The 21745-nt window shown below is 36.1% G+C and overlaps 2 protein-coding genes and 1 pseudogene across 2 annotated transcripts; all 3 read right to left on the reverse strand.

Annotated features, from left to right (window-relative positions):
- Nucleotides 1-3068: 3068 nt before the first annotated feature.
- Nucleotides 3069-4040, reverse strand: LOC147928992 (uncharacterized; annotated as a pseudogene).
- A 2796-nt stretch (nucleotides 4041-6836) lies between these two features.
- LOC104744191 (uncharacterized) lies at nucleotides 6837-8317 on the reverse strand. The gene is made up of 5 exons (XM_010465202.2): nucleotides 8125-8317; nucleotides 7923-7990; nucleotides 7451-7784; nucleotides 7141-7224; nucleotides 6837-7045 (listed from the first exon to the last, which is right to left on the reverse strand). Exons 1-5 carry the CDS (start codon nucleotides 8225-8227, stop codon nucleotides 6837-6839), a joined length of 798 nt encoding a protein of 265 aa, XP_010463504.2. The 5' UTR covers nucleotides 8228-8317.
- Nucleotides 8318-8840: 523 nt separating this feature from the next.
- On the reverse strand, nucleotides 8841-14007 carry LOC104743049 (pectinesterase inhibitor-like). Its single transcript, XM_010464173.3, has 2 exons — nucleotides 13733-14007; nucleotides 8841-9247 (listed from the first exon to the last, which is right to left on the reverse strand). The coding sequence occupies exons 1-2, from the start codon at nucleotides 13954-13956 to the stop codon at nucleotides 8935-8937; spliced, it is 537 nt and encodes a 178-aa protein (XP_010462475.1). The 5' UTR covers nucleotides 13957-14007; the 3' UTR covers nucleotides 8841-8934.
- Between the last annotated feature and the right edge of the window lie 7738 nt (nucleotides 14008-21745).

Raw genomic sequence — 21745 nt, forward strand, 5'->3', positions numbered from 1 at the left:
ACTACAGAGAAAACAAAGGAGCACAACTCCGAAACAAACTGCAACTAGTAAATGCTTATTCAAACTCCTAGAAACTCGCTTGACTTATTCTACTTCAGACTTTGTCAAATATCCAACAAATTCCTCCCCTTAAACTGAAGCATGCCTGCAACAGTTTAACCTTCCAATCTTCGAACTCCAAGGCACTTCCTAAGCTTCTCGTACTGTTCAAGCTTGATAGGCTTAGTCAAGATGTCTGCAAACTGATCATCGGTTCCACAAAAAACCAGCTTCATAACACCTTCATTCACCAGGTTGCGTAAGTAGTGAAACCTTACATCAATGTGTTTTGTTCTGCGATGCATGACTGGATTCTTTGATAGTTTGATCGCTGAGCTGCTATCACACATAATGTCCATGCACCCTTCACTTAACAGACTCAACTCCTGCAACATTCCTTTCAGCCAAACACAGTGACAAGCTGCATGGGTTGCTGCTACATATTCTGCTTCAGTAGAAGATAATGTAACGATTTCTTGCTTTCTTGAACTCCAACATACTGCTGCTCCATTCAGTAAGAACACATACCCTGAAGTACTCTTCCGATCGCCAACGTCTCGAGCATAATCACTATCTGTGTACCCCACTTGATTCATGGTTGGTGATCTCCCATAGAAAACTCCAAAATCCAAAGTTCCCTTTAAGTACCTTAGTACCCTCTTTGTTATCTGCATATGCTCTTCTTTTGGATCTGCCATGAATCGTGCAATCAAACACACCACAAACATCAAGTCTGATCGTGTTACCGTAAGATATGTCAGAGAACCCACAAGCTGCTTGTAGAGTGTTGCATCGATGTTACTGCTTCCCTCCTTCGTGATGACAGTACCAGGAACAATTGGATCTCTTACTGAGTTGCAGTTCCACATCTTGAACCTCTCCAAGACTTCTCTTGCATATTTCTTCTGGTTGATGTGTATCCCATTACTGTTTTGATGTACCTCCACTCCAAGAAAGAACTTCATCTTTCCCATGTCAGTCATCTCAAATTCTCTTTGCATTGACGATTTGAATTCAACACATAGCAATTCATCATTTCCTGTGAATATCAGATCATCAACATAGAGACTTACCACCAGGATTTTGGTTTCTGTTTTCTTGAAAAACAGAGTGTGATCATAGCTGCTTTTCTCAAACCCCTCCTTCTTGAAGTAGCTTTCAGTTCGACTGAACCATGCCCTTGGAGCCTGTTTTAACCCATAGAGAGCTTTTCTCAGACGATAAACTTTATCTTCCTCCCCTGCTCTGAGAAACCCTTCAGGCTGCTCTACGTAGACCTCTTCTTTCAATTCTCCGTACAAGAAAGCACTCTTAACATCAAGCTGATAGACATGCCAACCATGTTGAGCTGCTACTGCCAAGAGACTCCTTATCGTATCCCACCGAGCGACCGGTGCAAACACCTCTGTGTAATCTACTCCAGCAGTTTGAGAGTATCCCTTTGCCACCAGTCGAGCTTTGCACTTCTCCACTTTTCCTTCTTCGTTGAACTTTGTCTTGTAAACCCATTTAACACCAATTACTTTGGCGTGTTGTGGCAGAGGGACCAGCTCCCACGTTTGATTTTTCTCAATGGACTGAATCTCCATTTTCATGGCTTCTCTCCATTTGTCTTCCTTCTCAGCCTCGTAGAAATTCACTGGATCATCACTTGTGACAAAGAAGACAAAGTTCATCAAATCCTCCTCTTCACTCACTTCATCACCGGTTACAAAGTCTCGCATCCAACCAGGCTGTTGTCGCGACCTTTTTGATGGATCAGTCTGGTTGTTTGCTCCAACATTTATAACCTCTGCTGGTTCTGCATCATCACCATCTTCTACTTCTGCTGGTTCTGCATCGTCACCATCCTCTACCTCATCATCGGTATCTTCTTCTTCAAACATATCATCATCTCCCCAGGCTAATACACTCTCCTCCGGTGCACTCACATTCCAGTCCCACTTTGCATCTTCTTCAAATACGACATCTCGGCTGACAATGATTTTCTTGGCTACTGGATCATAGAGGCGATATGCCTTTGATTCATCGCTAACTCCGAGAAGAATGCATTTGTGACTACGATCGTCGAGCTTTATCCTCTTCTGCACCGGAATGTGAACATGAGCAACTGACCCAAAAATCCTGAAGTAATCAACCTTTGGTTTGATTCCCGACCACCTTTCTTCAGGGACTTTGTCTTTTACTGCTTTAGTGAGGCTACGATTCAGAACATGTGCCGTCCATCTCACTGCATCTGGCCATAGAGATCGTGGCATCTCCTTCTCTGTCAGTAGACAGCGAACCATGTTCATGATTGTGCTGTTTCTCCTCTCTGCTACTCAGTTTTGTTGAGGAGTGTAGCCTGCAATCAACTGTCGTTTTATGCCCTGCTCTCTGCAGAACTTGTTGAAAGCTTCAGAGGTGAACTCTCCTCCCCTGTCTGTACACAGCCCTCTGATGACAGTTTTAGCTTCCTTTTCGACAGAGTTTTTAAAAACTTTGAAAGTGTCGAAGGCTTCAGCTTTCTCTGCAAGAAAGTGGATCCAAGTCTTCCGGGAGAAATCATCAACAAGCACAAAGAGATATCGTTTACCACTGTTTGAGGTTGGAGTAATTGGCCCACAGAGATCCACATGAATCAGCTCCAATTTTTCTGTTGCTCTCCACTTGCTTTTCTTTGGAAATTTGTCTCTTTGTTGCTTTCCAATATTGCAGACAGTGCACACCTTTGTCTCCTCTCTGAGAGTTGGTAAACCTTGCACCATCTCCTTCTTTTGCATGACATGAATGGACTTGCTGTTTAGGTGTCCGAATCTTCTATGCCAGAGAGATCCCAAATCTTCATCTTCTACCTTGAGACAGCTTCCTGAGACGGGCTTCTTCATAGCATTCACCAAGAACATCCGGTTCATGGTCATGTGTGTCTCCACAAACAATCCTCTTTGAGAGTGAAAAATCTTACACACACCATTCTTGATCAGAATCGTTAGCTCCTTCTCTTGCAGTTGTCCAACGCTCAACAGGTTATTAGTGAGGTTTGGAACATACTAGACATCGCTCACCACTTGAGTGATTCCTTCTACTTCCATTCTGATTTTTCCTCTCCCTTGGACCATCAACCTTGTTCCATTTCCCAAGCGAACTGAGTGCTTGAAGCTTTCGTCCAACTCCACAAACCATGACTTCTCCCCAGTCATGTGGTTTGAGCATCCAGAATCAAGGAACCACATTCCTTGTTCTTTAGTGTTGCACAAGTCAGAATGTGCCATTAACAAGAGCTCCTCTTCTTCATCAAACTCCATATAGTTGACACCTTTCTCTGCACTTGTACATTCAAACTGGTAGTGTCCCTGCTTTCCACATCGGAAACAGTTGATAGCAGATCTGTTCACAAATGATCTGCCTCTTCCTCGTCCCCTGTTACCACCTCTTCCTCTCTGGGGGTTCCATCGTCCTCTTCCTCTTGCCTCATTTTCGACTTGCAGCACTTGCTCTTCACAACGTAGTTGAAGTTGTTTGTGAGACTGCGAAGAATCTTCTCCACAATTTTGACATCTTCAATAACTTCACCACAGTTCTTCATGTCATTCGTTGTTGCCATAACCCGAGCAAAGTATCCGGCCACTCCTTCGCCAGATTTCATCTCCAGGGTTTCAAAGGTTTTCCTTAACCTTTGAAGTTGTGCACGCTTCACTCTAGCATTTCCTTGATGCTTGGTTTTCATGGACTCCCACAACTGCTTAGCTGTCTCCTTCTGTGTGATTGTCTTGAGGATGGTTCTGTCAATCGATTGGAAGAGATAAATTTTTGGCTTTGAGATCTTTGAGATTTGCTTCATCAAGCTCCTTTTGTTGTGCTGGGGTGGGAGCCTTGATGCTTCTCAGGCTATCAAATCCAGGGTTGATGACACACCAATACTCTTTGGATCGAAGAAGGTTCTCCATGACAAGGCTCCAGTGGTTGTAGTCTCCATTAAACTTTGGTACAGCCGGCGTAGTAAAGCTTCATCCGTCTGCCATTCTTTCTTAAGTGTTTTTCCTCTCAAACACTCACGGATCTTTGCTCTGATACCAGATAAAGGAAAATAGAACTAAATATGTTCTCTGCAAAGTGAAATAGTCTGAATAACTTATCGATTAAATCAAAGAAGAACAATGGCTTTTATACAAGCCTTACAACCACTACAAAGAAAACAAAGGACCACAACTCCGAAACAAACTGCAACTGGTAAATGATTATTCAAACTCCTAGAAACTCGCTTGAATTATTCTACTTCAGACTTTGTCAAATATCCAACAAAAAGCAGTCTTTGCCTGGCTTAACTGAAACCTGATTTATGAAGCATTCATTACACATACATACATCCAAACACACAACTTAACCTTTATAACTTTCAAAACGTCATTGCCTTTGTTCAAACATTCATGTTTTCATCATTAGCTTTGAATCCATTTCAAGTAAACAAGCTCCAACGTCATTCATTAGCACGGATTTCAATTGACCATTTCTAAGTTTCAAACAGAATTAAACAAAAAAAAAGAACCTTATTGAAGTCGTGTAATTTCAAATAACAAGCGGCACGGTTGTTGTGAAGAGCGATCTTCTGGGGTTTGGGCTTAGCAGCTGTAAGAGCCTCCATGTAGAAGAGAAGAGCCTCCCTGTACTTGCCGTCTCTGTAGAGCTGATGCTGTTACAGAACGAAGCGTGTGGCTCTCACATGTGAAAGAGTCATTTGAATAAAGGCGTATCGGAGAAGGACGCATGGCAAGAGAAGAGAAGCGGATTTGGATGTGGCCGTTAGAAGATATTTAGCTGGCTTCTTCCTCACTTTCTCTTTCTCTCATATTGAATCATTTGTAAAATTCTCTAAAAACAAAAACAATCTTTCTGTTCTTGGCTGGGTTTCTCCCATCTGAGAGCTGGCTATTTCAATTCTGTGTTTCTGGTGAACATTGGATTGATTATTCCTTATTGATATTGACTTGAAGAAGTTTGTGTTCGATTGCAAAGTTTATTGTATTAGATGCCCTTTCTCCACCTTGCTTGACGCCGTCGCCGTCACCACCGATGCCATACTCCGTCCGTAGATTTAGGCATTTAGGCATTAATTAATTATTATTATTATTAATTTAGCCATTTTTTCACCGCGTATTGTATTTAAAATATACTAGCTTTGGACTCGCACATGCAGAGTTATTTTGCATATTTAAAAAAATATATATAATTATCAAGCGATCAAACCCGTCTAATATGCATGATTGCAACGTTTAATTTTTTTTTACCCGAAGAAACCCAACTTCCTTGTAATTCATATGAGTAAATAGTATGTCCGCATATGTTCTGCTTGAATTCTTGTTCCTAAAATTCTCGTCCGTATTTTGTCATATATTAATATACTCACACAAAATTCTCATAACCTGATTACTATGAAATTAATTTGAACGATTTCCTAAAATATAATAAATCTGCTGTTTAATCTTTTTTTTTTCTTCTTAATATGTAAATTAGGTCAGTTTGGCAACATGGATATTTGATATGATTTTTTTAACCCTAGTGTATTCTCCAATTAATAGTATAGATTTCCTTCAATTATTGAATGAAATATTCTTTAGTTATACTAATGACAATTTAATGTAAATAACATCGTAAGAGAAGGGAAAATAATAAAATGAGATATAAAGTGTGAGTATTTTATATAGGAGATACCATAAGGTATTTATTAAGGAGAGTTCTATTAATTTAGATATTATTAGTTTTTTAAGTAATATATGTGTCTGTAATTGATGGAGAAATAAAATTACAAAATTGTTTTGTCATGGGGAAGACTATAATTGGTCATTAGATCCCTTATATAATTGGTCTTAGTTATTGTATTATATCACTGGATTTTATAAATTTTAATTGGTAATTAGATCCCTATACATCTTAGCTATTGGTATAATATTATTACTTGTTTTCATTTTTATTTGACTGGATTCTCGAAATTTTAAGATTTCTATAAAAACACTATACTTACATATTTATATATAATGTTTAACTACATACTTATCCAAATTAAAGTATATAGTCATGTCATTTTAATTTGTGATCATATGTTTTGTTGGGCAACTATAGTTATTTTTTTTAGCAAAAGAATAAACATTGAATTGAGTCAGTTTCAAATGATTTTCGATTCTTAGAAAGGTAACATTATTTATATTTCTGAAGATATAATTTTAAATAGATATATTTTTACATCTCATACTATAGTTATAATATTATATTACAATACATAGTGAAATTAATTTAATTTTGAAAATATGTAGGGAATAATATTTATCAATTATTGAATAATATTTATTAGTTTTAGAATTTATATGAGGAAAATATTGTGTATATAAATAAATTGAATAGCAGTAGCAGTTGACAATATATAACAGTAGCAGTTTTATGTAATTTTATGAAATACTAAGGGTGAACAATAAATTAGGTACAAAGCTCTCTAACGAACGACACTTTAGCTTTATCGAGATTTTTTATAATTAAAAATTAATTCATAGTCCCGCCATCTGGCACTATTGTTGGGTAAGTGGGTGATATATATAGCCCATTTTACATTTCACTCAGGCCCAACGTTAGTCGATATTATTCTCATTCGTTTTTTTTTCCGGTAAAATTCGATTTTTTTTTTTTTGTTAGAATAAATTTTCGATGATTTAAACTAAAGGAATTTTTTAAAAATGTTTATCCATATAACGCACAAAATTAAATAAAATTTGAAATATTTCTCAAAATGAATCTCTAGTTTTATAAAAAAATGATGAGCAGGGTAATACTTAAGCCTCTTGCACAATTTTCTTCACAACATTGTCCAAATTCTCCAGAGGATCTTCTTTGGTGACTTCAGCAGGAGGAGTCTCAACGATCTGTGAGCTAGAAGCAACTTCTTTAGCTGGTGCCTTTGCTTTCTTTTTCTTCTTAGGCTTCACAGACTTAGCTTCCTCACCAGCTTTCTCAACAATTTCCTTGGTACCAGTCCCAGTTTCTACACATTATTATAGAAAACGCCCATGTTACAAACATACTTAAGAAGGGAACAAAATGTCTATTCATTCAACCAAATCAGGAAGTGAAATTTACCGATTTGCATTGGTTCAGAAGTAGCATCAACACGACCTTGGTTCTCAGCTTCATCAGTTGGAAGGTTCTCTGTAGCAGTTGGAGCTAATCAAACGGTTAATACTAAAAGATACCAAAACTAATAACATCTTAAAATGAAGAGAATCACTAACTTCAACCAAAATCTGAAGGAAACGAATTCATCAGTATTATGGCTCTCATCCACAAGTTCTAACGTATGTGCAAGAATTATACTCTTGGTCAATCGTGACCAATAAATTTTAAAGCAGTATATATATATATTTAGAGAAAACAAAAAAACGAAGGTTACCTTTTGCTATTGAACCAGTTGCAATAGGTTCAACCTCTCTTTTACCACTTGACGTCTCAACCCCAAGAGCTGGTTTCTTACGACTTTCGTTAGCCGAAGTTTTAGATTTCCTCTTTTTTGATGATTTCTCCTCTGGTCCATGAGTTATCAGAGTAGGAAGAGTCGGAGCAGGGTTTGAAGAAGCAGCAGTGTTAGTCATCGGCAGCTCACCGGCCTTGTCCTCAACAGGCATGACGTCCACAGATAGAAACCAGTCCTTGTTACCGATGGCCTGAAAAGCCTGACTCAGAATCATCGAGTCAGGCAAGTGATAAACTTGCCCTCCCGACTTAACCTATAAAACAAAACCAAGATCCATCCGTAAGTTGTTGTTTTTCTTCTTTTTTCTTGAAACAACAGAAAGAAAGAAAGAAAGAAAGACGTGGGGGTATGATATGAATTAAAAAAAAAAAAAAAAAACAGATTGTTTTACCTTCAAGGCAGAAACCATGATTTTCCCAAGAGTTGGGAAACAACGTTCGTGGTCCTTGCTAAATTTCTCTGTGCAAATAACAGGCAAATCAAGATTAAACATAGATGCATGACATTTGACACAAAAACGAATTTACCAAAATATCGATAAGAAAGAAAAGACCATAAATATATAAAGATAAGAACAGATGTAATCATGTAACCTTTGAAAACTAATACAGAGTCACGTTTATCCAATAGAATGGCGAGATGAGTGTCCTTATTAGTGGTAGCGAAAACACATCTTACTGTTGTTTCATCTGCCATAGTAAGCAACGGAAATGATATGATTATATATATTAGGGTTTTTTGAAGAAGATAATTAACAAGAAACGAGGCTCTCTCACTATCTCTCTACTTTCTATGGACGGACATATATTTATATGCAAGAGTAGCTTTCTTCCTCACAAGTTCAAAAGAAATACCAAAGGCCACTTTCTTTTTTTTCTTTTTTTGGGAAAACGAAACGTCAATAATATTCAGTAGTATCATTATTATCTCTTCCTTTCCCGCATCGTTTTGTCGTCCTAGTGAGTTTTAATGGCTCAATTTATTTTTTCTTGTATTTATTTACTGCTTCTATTATCGCTCTTCCTCTCTCCCCACCTTCCCTTGCATGACGGCCGATGTAAATAAATTACTCGTGGCGACTAATCCGTATATTTAATTACTAAACTGTTACTGGGTGGGGAATTGGTGATGCGTGGCCCATCACGTTTGTCCTTAAAGATAGATGAGTTTATTAGTTTCAACTTTCAAGAACAGAACATCACGTTTACTACTAGATGATCGAATGTTAAGCATAATGAAATCATGCATTTAAAACAAAACAAAAAATGATTTAATTTAAAAAAAAAACATAAGAACACATGATGTCGTATAATAAAAAGAGGGAATCATTTCATTTTCATTGGGGTAAGCAAGCGTCAATGTTGAGTTTCGTACATAGAGAAAAAGAAAGAGATAGGAGGTTATTAGAAGCGATCAATGATCCTCATAGCAGCATCAGAGAGTTGGGCATATATATTGATTTGGCTAAATAGCTCCAAAGCCTCCTCAAACAAAGACTCATCAAACTTGACACTTTCGAGATTGGACCGACAGCTCCAAGGGTAGCCAAGTGCAAGCATTATCGATCTAGCGGCTTTGTCGTAATCACCGCTTCTCAGATCCGTTTTGGCTTCCGACAGTTTTTTAGGTACCTCCATCGACAAGTCATGTTTGCAAGCCTCCAAAACTTTCTTAACTTCAGCTTTCTCTTCCTTTGACGATACATCCGTTAGGTTGCTACAACAATTCAATACTTGTTACATTATAATCAAAGATTTTATATATACATATCTTATATAATATGAGAAGGTTTTTTTCAACTTTTGCTAAGGAGATAGACACTTGGCATGTTATCTATCTAACACATGTCTTTTTTTTGTGTTTGGACTTAATTAATTAAATTTATTTGTACTTTGGACCTAAGTAATTAGAGGCTCATAAAACAATAAATCTCTTAACATTTTTTTTCCCTCATTCAATAAGAACCTGTTGTAGACCTCTTCTGATCTAAAGCCACCATTTATCAGTTTGTGGTTTCATCTTAGTTTATTTTGAAATTACATGAGTTTCAATCTTATGTATGATTTAGGGCAAAAACGGTATCTAAATTATGTATAAAATTTATTTATGGGTTTCAATCTTATAAATGATTCATAGGCAAGAAAGGATCTAGATTATGTTAGATTGTGGGATGTTTATGTGTTCTCACAATTCTCTTATAAATTCATAAATTTTTGGATTTTTATTTCTGTTTAGTTTAATTTAATCTTTGTATATAATCTAATGGTGAGATGTTTTTCGTAAGTAATTTGATAATTGGTTACTCATTTATTCCCCATTGGATCTTACAAATTTGTTTTTCCATAAAAGTAGAATTCATTCTGTTTTCCATGAAATTATAATTCAATCCCTAATTACTCTCCTTTTAATACAATTTTTCAGTTATTATTGTTTAATTTCAGTCATTAGGTTCCTATAAAGAATTATTATTGTTTGTTGTTTGTTGTTCACATTGATACTACATAGGAAAAAATTCTGTGAGAATGTTTGACAAATTTAATTATTCATTAGAGTGTTTATGTATGTCTTTCCTACTCTCCATGAGCTGTTTCCTACTCTCCATGAGCTGGTTCGACAATTTAGGATGTCATACGCCAATATTTTTTAAAACCCCATTTTTTTATTATTGTAAACAAAATTATAAAATATACTAATATAAACAATTATTTTCATATTGTAGTTATTTTTTTTCTTGCTCACATTTGTTTTTAATGTTTTCATGTTCATTTAAATATATATACGAAAATAAATATTATATTGCCAAATAACTCATTATTCTTTTAAAACTTTTAGAAATAATAGCTGAACTTATAATTTTAATTTTAATATTTTCCTACATAAAAAACCTAAACTTTTGGTCTAAAATATGTCCTAAAAAAATTGATGTCCTAATCTTTAATTTCACTTGCTTTGACCTATGGGTAGAGCCTTAAGCCGTTTTTATTTTTACTTTAGGGTTGCCGTGTTTGTTGGTTTTGTTAAACTGTTGATATTACTACGTCATGAGAAAATGAACTATATCATGATTTAATAGTTTGGGCATGTTAGGTTTTGTTTTTCTTATATTTTAGAATTTCAAGTTTTTTTCCCTTTTTGGACATTCATGTGATATCGGATGATGCATATGAGTTTCTCCATTGTAAATTTAGTTTCTTAGTAGTCTTCATCTTTAAGCAAAAAAAAACAGATTTAAAAATTATAAAAAAGGAAAATTGTATGATTATTATCATATGCTTAAAAAATCATGTTGTTAAGCTTATGATGTCTTTTTGGTCCCGATTGGTGCAGATTTTTAAGACATTAAAACCATTTAAAAGTTTTAAAAATATTTTATTTGCGAATCAGACTCTTATGACTTTTTTTTTTTAAGTCTTAACAGCCACTTTACTATTTTTCTTCTTAATTTCTCTTCCTCTTTTAAAGCCTCAAAATGATTAAAATCAACCAATTTCAAAAGCATTCTTTTTTCTCTTCCCATCATATTTAAAAGCTCACCAAAAAAAAAAAAACTTATTTTTACAAATTAAATATTATCATTTTTTTCTCTTTCTTTTAAGATCTATTTCAATAATAATTTTTAAATTTTATCATCATCATTAATAATGATGTAAAAGAGTTTATGTAATTCATTAATAGGAGAGTAACATTCAAAACAATGCATTGATTAGTGTTTAATGAATTTTTGACTGGTCATATAACTACTCAATATAAAAAACATTCAAAACAATCAAAAATCAATCACAAAAAATAAAAGAAAAAAAAAGAATTTTCAAACAAAATCACATATTTTATTAACATACATTTTTAAAAATTTTAATTTATCATTAATAAACTTTATTTTTGTAAAAGACACCATTACACCCGGGATCGAGTCCCGGCTCCTACGAATATAGAAATTTGGCTAATAGGCCGGCCAGCTGTGGCCCAATGGTTGACAAAAAAAAAACTTTATTTTTGTTATTAAATTGTTTTGAATTATATTCTGACATAATTTATGTTTATTATTGATACAGCTACAACTTTAAAAGTTAATGGTAAACAATCAAATTTTAAAAGTAAAGTTTTTACAGTCAAAGCATCTACAGTCAAATTCTCTACAACTAAAATTTTGAAGTCAAAATCTCTACATTCAAAAATAACAGCTGTTACCAATCATGGCCTTTATGTCATGGTACGATATGAGTTCCATTTTTCAATACTATATCTGATTAATTTGACTTCTATAGTTTTGAGTAGTATATGCTAATTGTATATTGGTATCATATATTTTTAAGAATCTTAGTATCAAATAGCTTTAGAATTAACCATCTTAGAAATAAAAGAACAAAAAAAAATCCTATAACATTTTCCACTTTCACATAAACTCCCTCCGTTTATATTTACTTGTCGTTCTGGGCTTAATTTTTTGTTTCATATTACTTGTCGTTCTGTATTTACGATGCAACTTTATAAATCAAATTTTCAGTTTTACCCCTAACATTTAGTTTATTAATTACTTATATCAAATGAAATAGTGTATTAATGAAGGGTAAAACTGAAAATTTAATTGTTTTCTTAATATGTGTGAAATTGTCTAGAATGACAAGTAATATAAAACAGAGGGAGTAATAGTTTACTTTCTAAGAAATTATATTATTATGACACTTGACATTATAATATTCTACGTTTTTTTTCTAAGTAGATACGACAAAATGATTATTCATTTTATTCAATTGCATCTATGATGATGATGAAATAAAACTATTGCATGTTTATACTTATCCAAAAATTAGTGTAAATTTTATAACTTTATTTACTTGGATTCATTTTCATTATTAAAATTTTGCAAAGACAATTTTAATTTGTATTAGAATGTATAAATAATAAATTATATTATGAGAGAGCAATGTGATTGCATTTTTTACATCACTAAAAATTAACTGGTAAAAATATTTATTAATTTCATTTTTTGTTTATCTAAATTTCATATTTAGATTGTATTCATGTAAGTTATATTTTCAAAATTACAATTTTCTATAGATTTCGAACTGGTAATAGAAATTGTGCAAATACAAGCGACAAAAAAGAAAGATGGTGAATGCTTAAGACCATGTGCATTGGTAGTTCGTCATAGAGTTTCTAATAATTAAAATAAATAACAAAGAATAATATTATTTTAATTGGAAAAGGGAAAATCGATTCTCAAGGTTTAACATATAATGACACATCTAGGTAGCTAGATTTTATTATAATAAACTAAATCCACAAAAGTTTAAAATCTTAATTAAATAGTTTATTTTGTTCTTTTTAAACTTTTTATAAGTCATAAAGTACAATTAGCTTTCTAGCAAGTACCATTATGCATAATTTTAAACAATATATTGATATTATTTTAAATTAATATTAGTTTATACAATAAAAATATTAGTATGATTAACCAAATTATGAAAGTTGTAAAAAAATAAGTATCATGAAACTTTCACAAACTATATTAGTATATATAATTTTATTATTGATAATACATATATATTATGAAATATAACTACTTAATATAATTACATATAATTAATAAGAAATTTAATATGTTTTAAAATATTAATAATTTTGTATTTATTATTTAAGATCAAATACAAAGAAAAATAACAAAATATGTATTCAAATAAATTTATATTAAAAATATTAAGTTACATTAAAAGTAAAAATATCATATTGACGAGAAACGCACCAATGGACACACAATATTATAAAGATATTTTCAAATTTCTCTACATTAAAAAATAATATGATATGATGAAAAACTTAATGAGTTTCTCACAAATGCATATGCTCTAATATGTATTGAAAATCTAAAGAGAGAAAAAACCTTACACTCTATTATGAAATCAAAATTTTTTCCATGTGTTGAAATACTCTAATACTATATATAAAAGGAAAATCAAGTAACACCAAACAAATGAACCCAAAAAAGTTAAAATGATCAATATATTTTTAAAAGCACAAATATAACCATTGATGAGTAAATAAATAAAAACTAATAATTTCCAAATTACTAAAATTGAATAACATTGTAAGCTAAATCCGTGCGTAGCACGGGATGACTTCTACTATATATATATATATATGGTTTTTAGTTACACGAAACAAAAAAAACATATATGGTTATTAGATAGAGAGGAAACTTGCTTGATGATGATATTAAGGCGAGAGTCGAGACAGTGTATGACGACTCCGGCGATACCAATAGGGTCAGCATGAACGGAGGTTGGGTCGGATTCAAGACATTGCATGCATGTGGTCGGAGCTTGTGCATTGTGGCATTCATCTGTCATCAGATCGTTCTCGGCCCAAATCGGAGACGGAGAGATGATCACTAGAAGAGTTAACAGGAGAATCTTGATGATCATCATGCCAATTAAGGAAACTTATTGATTTGATTGTTGTGTTATAGTTTTTCTTTTGAGGGGTGTGTGAAGTGAAATGCGTATTTAAACTAAGAATATGGGACCGTGGTTGGTCACGACTCACGAGCTATCTCTCGTTCATGCATGAGGAGGTATCTCGCTCTATTGTCACATACGCAAGTTCAACCTCTATTCAATTTTAACCTTTTGTTAACTGACCATTCAAATGCAAGCTGCTCTTCTTATTTTACTACACTAGGCTTGCACCTGCGATACACCGCAGAACCAATTATAATTATATTTTTAAAATTGAAGTACTAATTAAGTAGAACTTGTATGTATAGGAAGGAAAGAAATATATATTAATATATATGTAATTTATTAAGGAGCTAAAATGGTACATCAATATTTTTTAAGGATTTTAAAATATGTAGAGTTTAATATATAAACTTTTAAAAGATCATAAAGTATGTAGAGTTTACTATATAAACATTACTTGTTTTTATTATAATATGTATAAATTATGTAATATATTGTTGTAGTTTTGTAATTTTAAATTTTTAAAACTGAGATGGTTGTTAACAGTACTATTATTTAAAATAAATTAATAGTTTAGTCTTGGTTTAATGGTTCAACCGTTATGCTAGGCTAATCCTACAATAGATGTAAAAAATTTAAATCTGCAGAAATCATCTTATAAAATCCACATGAGTAAATAAGATGCACGTATCTGCCTCGCTAGAGTTCAGAGGACACACATATATTTTACTTAATTTTTTTTATAATATTGTTATTCGATTATGCCTTGTAAAATATATATTAAAAGGAAAATATAATATATTAATAAAAATTAATTTTAAAATAATTAATACAAATATTCAAAAAACAGCAAAATTTGCTTATGCTTTATAAAACCCATTTTCAAAAATCTGTTTGTCGAATTAGATTATTTAGACCCGTACTCGCATCCACCCGCAAGCTTTTGTTATACTAAAAGGCTTAAAAGTGAATAATAACTAACAATGCCATGAAACATTTTATTTTTTTTGATAAATAATAAATAATATATAATAATAAACTACACCTAGTAGTCTCATATCCATTAGCCACCTAACAACAAACACAACCAACAGCGTAATAACAATTAAATATCCAATAAATAAATAACCAATATTAAATAAATAATACTCCAATATCAAACAACAGAAAAAAAGAAACTAGCAACCTAACAAGTTCTAAAGACCCAACCCTAGCAACCTAACAATGCCAGACAACATCCAATCGAGTCCCTAGAACATCCTCCTCTTCATTGCCTTGATTCCACGATCACATTTTCCCTTTACCTGCACCACAAACACATATTGCAATGCATGAGTATTTAATAAACACTCAATAAGGCAATCCTCCCATCTACTGGGCTATACACACAATCAATAGAGTCATCTCTAACCATCAAACAACAATCAACAAACAACAATTAACAAACCAGGACTCTGCATCGACCGACACCAACATGCATCGACCGATACCACATGGGGATGCATCGACCGACACAATGGCTGCATCGATCGATGCAAGTCACACAAGCATTGACCGACACCCAAACTGCATCGACCGATGCATGCTCGACATAAAACGAAAACCTTAGAGTTTTACGCGGCGTCCTCGCACTTGCATCGACCGATGCAATGCCGAGCATCGTGTTTTCCCCGAAGCTTCTCGCCGGATCTTCGTTCCTACAACCACAAAACTCGATCCCAAGCCACGAGAAAGCTTTCTAACGTCCCAATTATCAATCTAACAAGTCTAACAACACACAACAATCAAATTATAGAGTTCTCTAGCTTAGATAAGTCATGGTCCTGCACTTACCTTTGCCAAGACGAAACTGAACCTCAAACAAGCAAGAAAACACTTCTAGGAAGTTCCTAAAACGATCCCAGCTACAGATCTCCTCAAATCTCTAGAAATCACCAAGAACACCCACAAAACTCTTTCTCTCTTTCGTTTTCTCTCAAAAGGGCCCAAAACCGTCGAATGAGACAAAAACACCACTTAAGGGTTTTCCTTAACCCAAAACGCATCGTTTAACATAAACTCGTCCGCATAAAACAACCTTGCATCGACCGATGCAATCCCAAAACCGGAACTTCGGTTCGCATATGTAATACCAAACTAAAACGACCCGACCCATTTTTTTTATAATAAATAATAAATAATATATAATAATATACTACAACTAGTGGTCTCATACCCACTAGCCACCTAACCACAAACACAACCAACAGCGAATAAAAATTAAATATCCAATAAATAAATAACCAATATTAAATAAACAATACTCCAATATCAAACAACAGAAAACAAGGAACCAGCAATCTAGCAAGTTCTAAAGACCCAACCCTAGCAACCTGACAATGCCAGACAACATCCAACTGAGTCCCTAGAACATCCTCCTCTTCATTGACTTGATTCCATGATCACACTTTGCCTTTACCTGCACCACAAACACATAATGCCCATACCTCGTCCTGAATGCAGTCTTCCTCCTATCTGCCTCATCTATCGGTATCTGATAATAACCCGACGTCAGATCTACCTTGGCGAACCAAGTAGCACCCCTCAATTGATCCAACAACTCATCAATCCTGGGAAGAGGATACTTGTTCTTCACAGTGACCCAGTTCAAACCCCTGTAATCAATGCACAACCAGAAACTCCCATCCTTCTTCTTGACAAACAACACCGATGCTCCCAACGGTGATACACTAGGACGGATGAATCCCTTACTCAACAAATCCTCTAGCTGCTTCTTCAGCTCTGCCATCTCTGTTGGAGCCATTCTGTAAGGAGCCTTGGATAACGGCATAGTCCATGGTTTCAGTTCAATCGTAAAAGGATCAGACCAAGATGGTGGTAACCCCTGCAACGACTAAAACACATCCTCAAACTCCTCTACAACTGGAATACCACTAACCGTAGACTTCCCCACTGACTCTAGCATAGATATGGTAAGCAAAAAAGTCTCACGGCCCTTCTCGATCATCTTCCCAGACTGAATGGCCGAGATCACGAGACTCCCCGAAGTCGGTCTAATACCATGAAAAACCAACTTCCCTCATGGACGCTCAAACTCCACTCTACCCCGATAGCAGTCCAAATGTACCATATACCGATGAATCCAATCCATCCCGAGAATAACATCATACAGCTCCATTGGACTGATAAGCTTATCCGCTGGCCATGACTCTCCTGCGATCTGAATATCAACTCCCCTAGCTCGTCCAATAACTCTCAGGAACTTGGCTCCTGCAACTCTGACAACTCATGTACGCTCCCCAGGATCCCCTCTGATTCCCACACCCACTGCACACTCCGGAGTAATGAAGCTATGAGAAACTACAAAATCAAACATAACGTGGGACTTAAACCCGCCCACCAACAATGTCCCTACACAAACCTCATGTGTTGAGAACCTAACACTTTATCACAGAAAAACATAAAATATGAACTTACTAAGAATTCACAAAGTTATAGTACCAGAAATTATACCTATGATCGCCCCGACATTGGTCCCACCAGTCTCTGTAGTCATGTAAACCCATGGCGCCTGCTCAATCCGTGCCACCTGCTGCCCTCCTGACTGTACCTGCTGCAACGCTGCAACTTGGGACAATAGGGCCTGATATGCCCGGCTCCCTGTAATGATAGCACACACGATCTACTGCCGTCGGAGCACTCTTCTTGGGACAGCTAGCAACATTGTGATCCTTGCTTCCACACCCGAAGCAACTCGCACCACTCGGCCTCTGCGTAGCCTCCCATCTCCGCTTGGTTCCCTGCGCAGGCTTACCGTCCCTGCTAGAACCACCCTGCTGTTGAGCCCTACTAGGCTGGACTCCTGGACTAACCGCCACTGATTGTGCCTGGATGTCCTCCTCTATCCCTGCTGCAGTCTCAACCAGCTCTGCACACGTAGCATAACTCCGCCCTCTATAGTGAACCCTCAAATCGTCACGTAGGACCCTCAAAAACCTCCTTATCTGAGCCTCCTCAGACTCCATATCCCGACCCCCATACCTCAGAAGTTGACTAAACTCCAAGTCAAGCTCCCGCACTGACCAAGTTCCCTGAGCTAGCTGAAGGAACTGCACCTCCAACCTATCCAGTGCCTCTCTAGGGAAATACTTGCGGTTGAACTCCAAGACGAAGTCAGCCCAATACATCTCCCTCTGCACTCTCCTAGCTGCAATAGAACTCCACGACAACTGAGCATCACCAGTCAAATAGTGGACACCAATGTCCATCCAAAACTCCTCAGGACATCTCAGAGTATGGAAGTTACGTTCCACACTCGTCTTTCACGCCTCCGCAGCGGTAGGATCAATACCTCCCAAAAACCGCTTAGTACGAATACGACCCATCTCTGTCAGCATACTGATACAACGAGAATGGACCCCCATATCCGCAGCAACTGGCTGCCGCTCCTCCGCCACCACTGGTGGCACTACCTGAGCTTGAGCCGGTGCCACTGACGGCAACCGCTCTATCAACTGTGCCAGCAAACCCGCAAGGTCGACACCCGGGACTCCACCCACTAGGACACCTGCACCTGGGGTCCTAACATCACCGGCCATGGAGCATCAACACCGTCCCCTCCGACCACACTCACGGAATCCCCCTGGACACCCTGCGACTCGCCGACACCCTCTGCTGTCACACTCTGGTCCTCGGTCTCACTAACCACTGGGACTCTGCCCTTACCACGACCACATCCGCATCCACAACCACGTCTGCATCCACGACCACGACCAACAACAACACCATCTCTAGCCATCTGCACTACCATGAACAAAAGCCTAAGCAAACAATTTGTACTACAACACAGGAACATAAACTCACCGTGGAATCACACAGTAGGCTCGAAGAGGATGTTCTAGGACTCCATGCCACACAAAATTGACTAACTCACATAATCAATCAAACATGCAATCCCAAACATCACAACAGAAATCTAGTGAACCAAAACCTAGAACCGTAAGGGCTCTGATACCAAACTGAAAGGACCCTATCCGTTTTTTTTAATAAATAATAAATAATATATAATAATAAACTACAACTAGTGGTCCCATATCCACTAGCCACCTAACCACAAACACAACCAACAGCGTAATAACAATTAAATATCCAATAAATAAATAACCAATATTAAATAAACAATACTACAACAGAAAAAAAGGAACCAGCAACCTAGCAAGTTCTAAAGACCCAACCCTAGCAACCTAACAATGCCAGACAACATCCAACCGAGTCCCTAGAACATCCTCCTCTTCATTGCCTTGATTCCACGATCACACTTTGCCTTTACCTGCACCACAAACACATATTGCAATGCATGAGTATTTAATAAACACTCAGTAAGGCAATCCTCCCATCTACTGGGCTATACACACAAGCAATAGAGTCATCTCTAACCATCAAACAAGAATCAACAAACAACAATTAACAAACCAGGACTCTGCATCGACCGACACCAACATGCATCGACCGACACCACATGGGGATGCATCGACCGACACAAGGGCTGCATCGATCGACACCCAAACTGCATCGACCGACGCATGCTCGACATAACACAAAAACCCTAGAGTTTTACGCGTCGTCCTCGCACTTGCATCGACCAACACAAGATATGCATCGACCGATGCAATGCCGAGCATCGTGTTTTCCCCGAAACTTCTCGCTGGATCTTCGTTCCTACAACCACAAAACTCGATCCAAAGCCACGAGAAAGCTTCCTAACGTCCCAATTATCAATCTAACAAGTCTAACAACACACAACAATCAAATTAGAGAGTTCTATAGCTTAGATAAGCCATAGTCCTGCACTTACCTTTGCCAAGACAAAACTGAACCTCAAACAAGCAAGAAAACACTTCTAGAATTTTCCTACAACGATCCCAGCTACATATCTCCACAAGAACAGCCTCAAATCTCCAGAAATCACCAAGAACATCCAGAAAACTCTTTCTCTCTTTCGTTTTCTCTCAAAAGCAGCCAAAACCGTCGAATGAGACAAAAACACGACTTAAGGGTTTTCCCTAACCCAAAACGCAGCATTTCACTTAAACTCGTCTGCATAAAACAACCTTGCATCGACCGATGTAATTCCTAAACCGAGATTTTGGTTCGCGGATGTTACACATTTGTTCTTAAATAAGGGTGATAAGTATATCCCCAAAATGTTTTTCATTACATCCCCAGTTTTTTTAATTACGAAGGGAAAATTTTCTAAAATAGTTAATGTTCATCTGCCAATCATACGTAGGTGACTACACCAGTGGCTGTTCTCGACTTCGGATGCTGATGTGTCGGCTGCCTCTTTTTCCTCTTCGCACCTGAATGCACAGGCTTGAAGGCAAAGCTTCTAAAAAAAGCTCTTATGGCTTGTTTTGAAAGTTGTTCTAATAACACACTTTAGTCCACTGGTTTGTGTGCATCATCTTTGCTTTGCAGGTCCCAGATTTGAAACGTAGTTTTAAACGTTTTATCTTATTTTTGTTTTACTGATGGTAAATGATGATGTTACCCTCGTCTTCTTCCTTCACAAATCGATCTATTTTTTTTTAGTTAAACCCAAATTCTATGCCTTTAATTTTCATCAGATTTTCTAATTTTCTCTATTTTCTATACAAATTAATGAATTATGCTAGATCTAAATAAAGATTATAGATTTCTAAGTTAACAATAGAAGAAATAATTCTTTTTTTTGTGAGAATCTGATTTTCATAACCCGATTGAGGCTCGAGCACTTGCATCGTGACAAATTCCGTAATTCAAATTTACATGATTTTAATTCAAATCTATATTTTCTTTTACTGATTTGAAGGAGCAATACACAATATCGAAAGGAACTGATCGAAAGATTTAAACAAAAATAAAGGGTCCTTAGGGACCATGATGGAAGGGTCTTGTTGCATAGTGCGTGGGTCCTTAGGGACCATGATGGAAGGGTCTTGTTGCATAGTAGAAGAGCTATGGCAGAGGTCAAGGATAAACAAGAAGCTCAGCTTGAAGGACTATTGTGGGCTATGGAAAGTATGAGAAGCCACAGGGTAGAGAATGTGGTTTTTGGTTTGCAGGATCAGCTTTTGGTAAAGGTGGTGACAAAGCCTGCTTTATGGCCTTCATTTCGATATCAATCAAATGAGGTGCGGAGACTGAGGGGAAGTTTCAAGGATAGTAAATTCTTTTTGGAAAACTCATTTTCAAACAGAGGACCTCTTATGATAGCACAAAGTATCACTCAAGATTGTAGACTCCAATCGTATGTGGCGATGGGGCATCCCGAGTGGTTGAGGTACTTATTTGCTGAAGACACAAGACTATCATCTGATTGAACTTAAGTTTTTAATGGCTGGAGTAGGATTAGCCATTTTTTAGTATAGGTAGAAATAGAGTTTTAACTCTGTCTATTTGTAGTAACAGAGAGGACTTCGGTTTAAGATGTAGGTAAAAACATGTATTATGGTGTAGATGGTTTTGTAAAAAGGAAGATGTAACCTATATTATCAATATAAAACCAGTTGACAAAAAAAAAGTTGTGCTTGTAGAGTATATAGACTATTAGTTGTGTGCCTATACAACATTAGTTTAACTTTTTAGGGTAGGGATTCTAAATTGCCTCCATATATCATGCTAGTTGTGCTTGTATAGAGTAATGTAAAAATTAATTAAAAAACATAGCTTATATAAATTGTCATCTTTCTATATAACATTGAATTGAGGCCATATG

This window comes from Camelina sativa, chromosome 14, assembly GCF_030686135.1.
Source record: "Camelina sativa cultivar CO46 ecotype springtype chromosome 14, ASM3068613v1".
Taxonomy (NCBI): domain Eukaryota; kingdom Viridiplantae; phylum Streptophyta; class Magnoliopsida; order Brassicales; family Brassicaceae; genus Camelina; species Camelina sativa.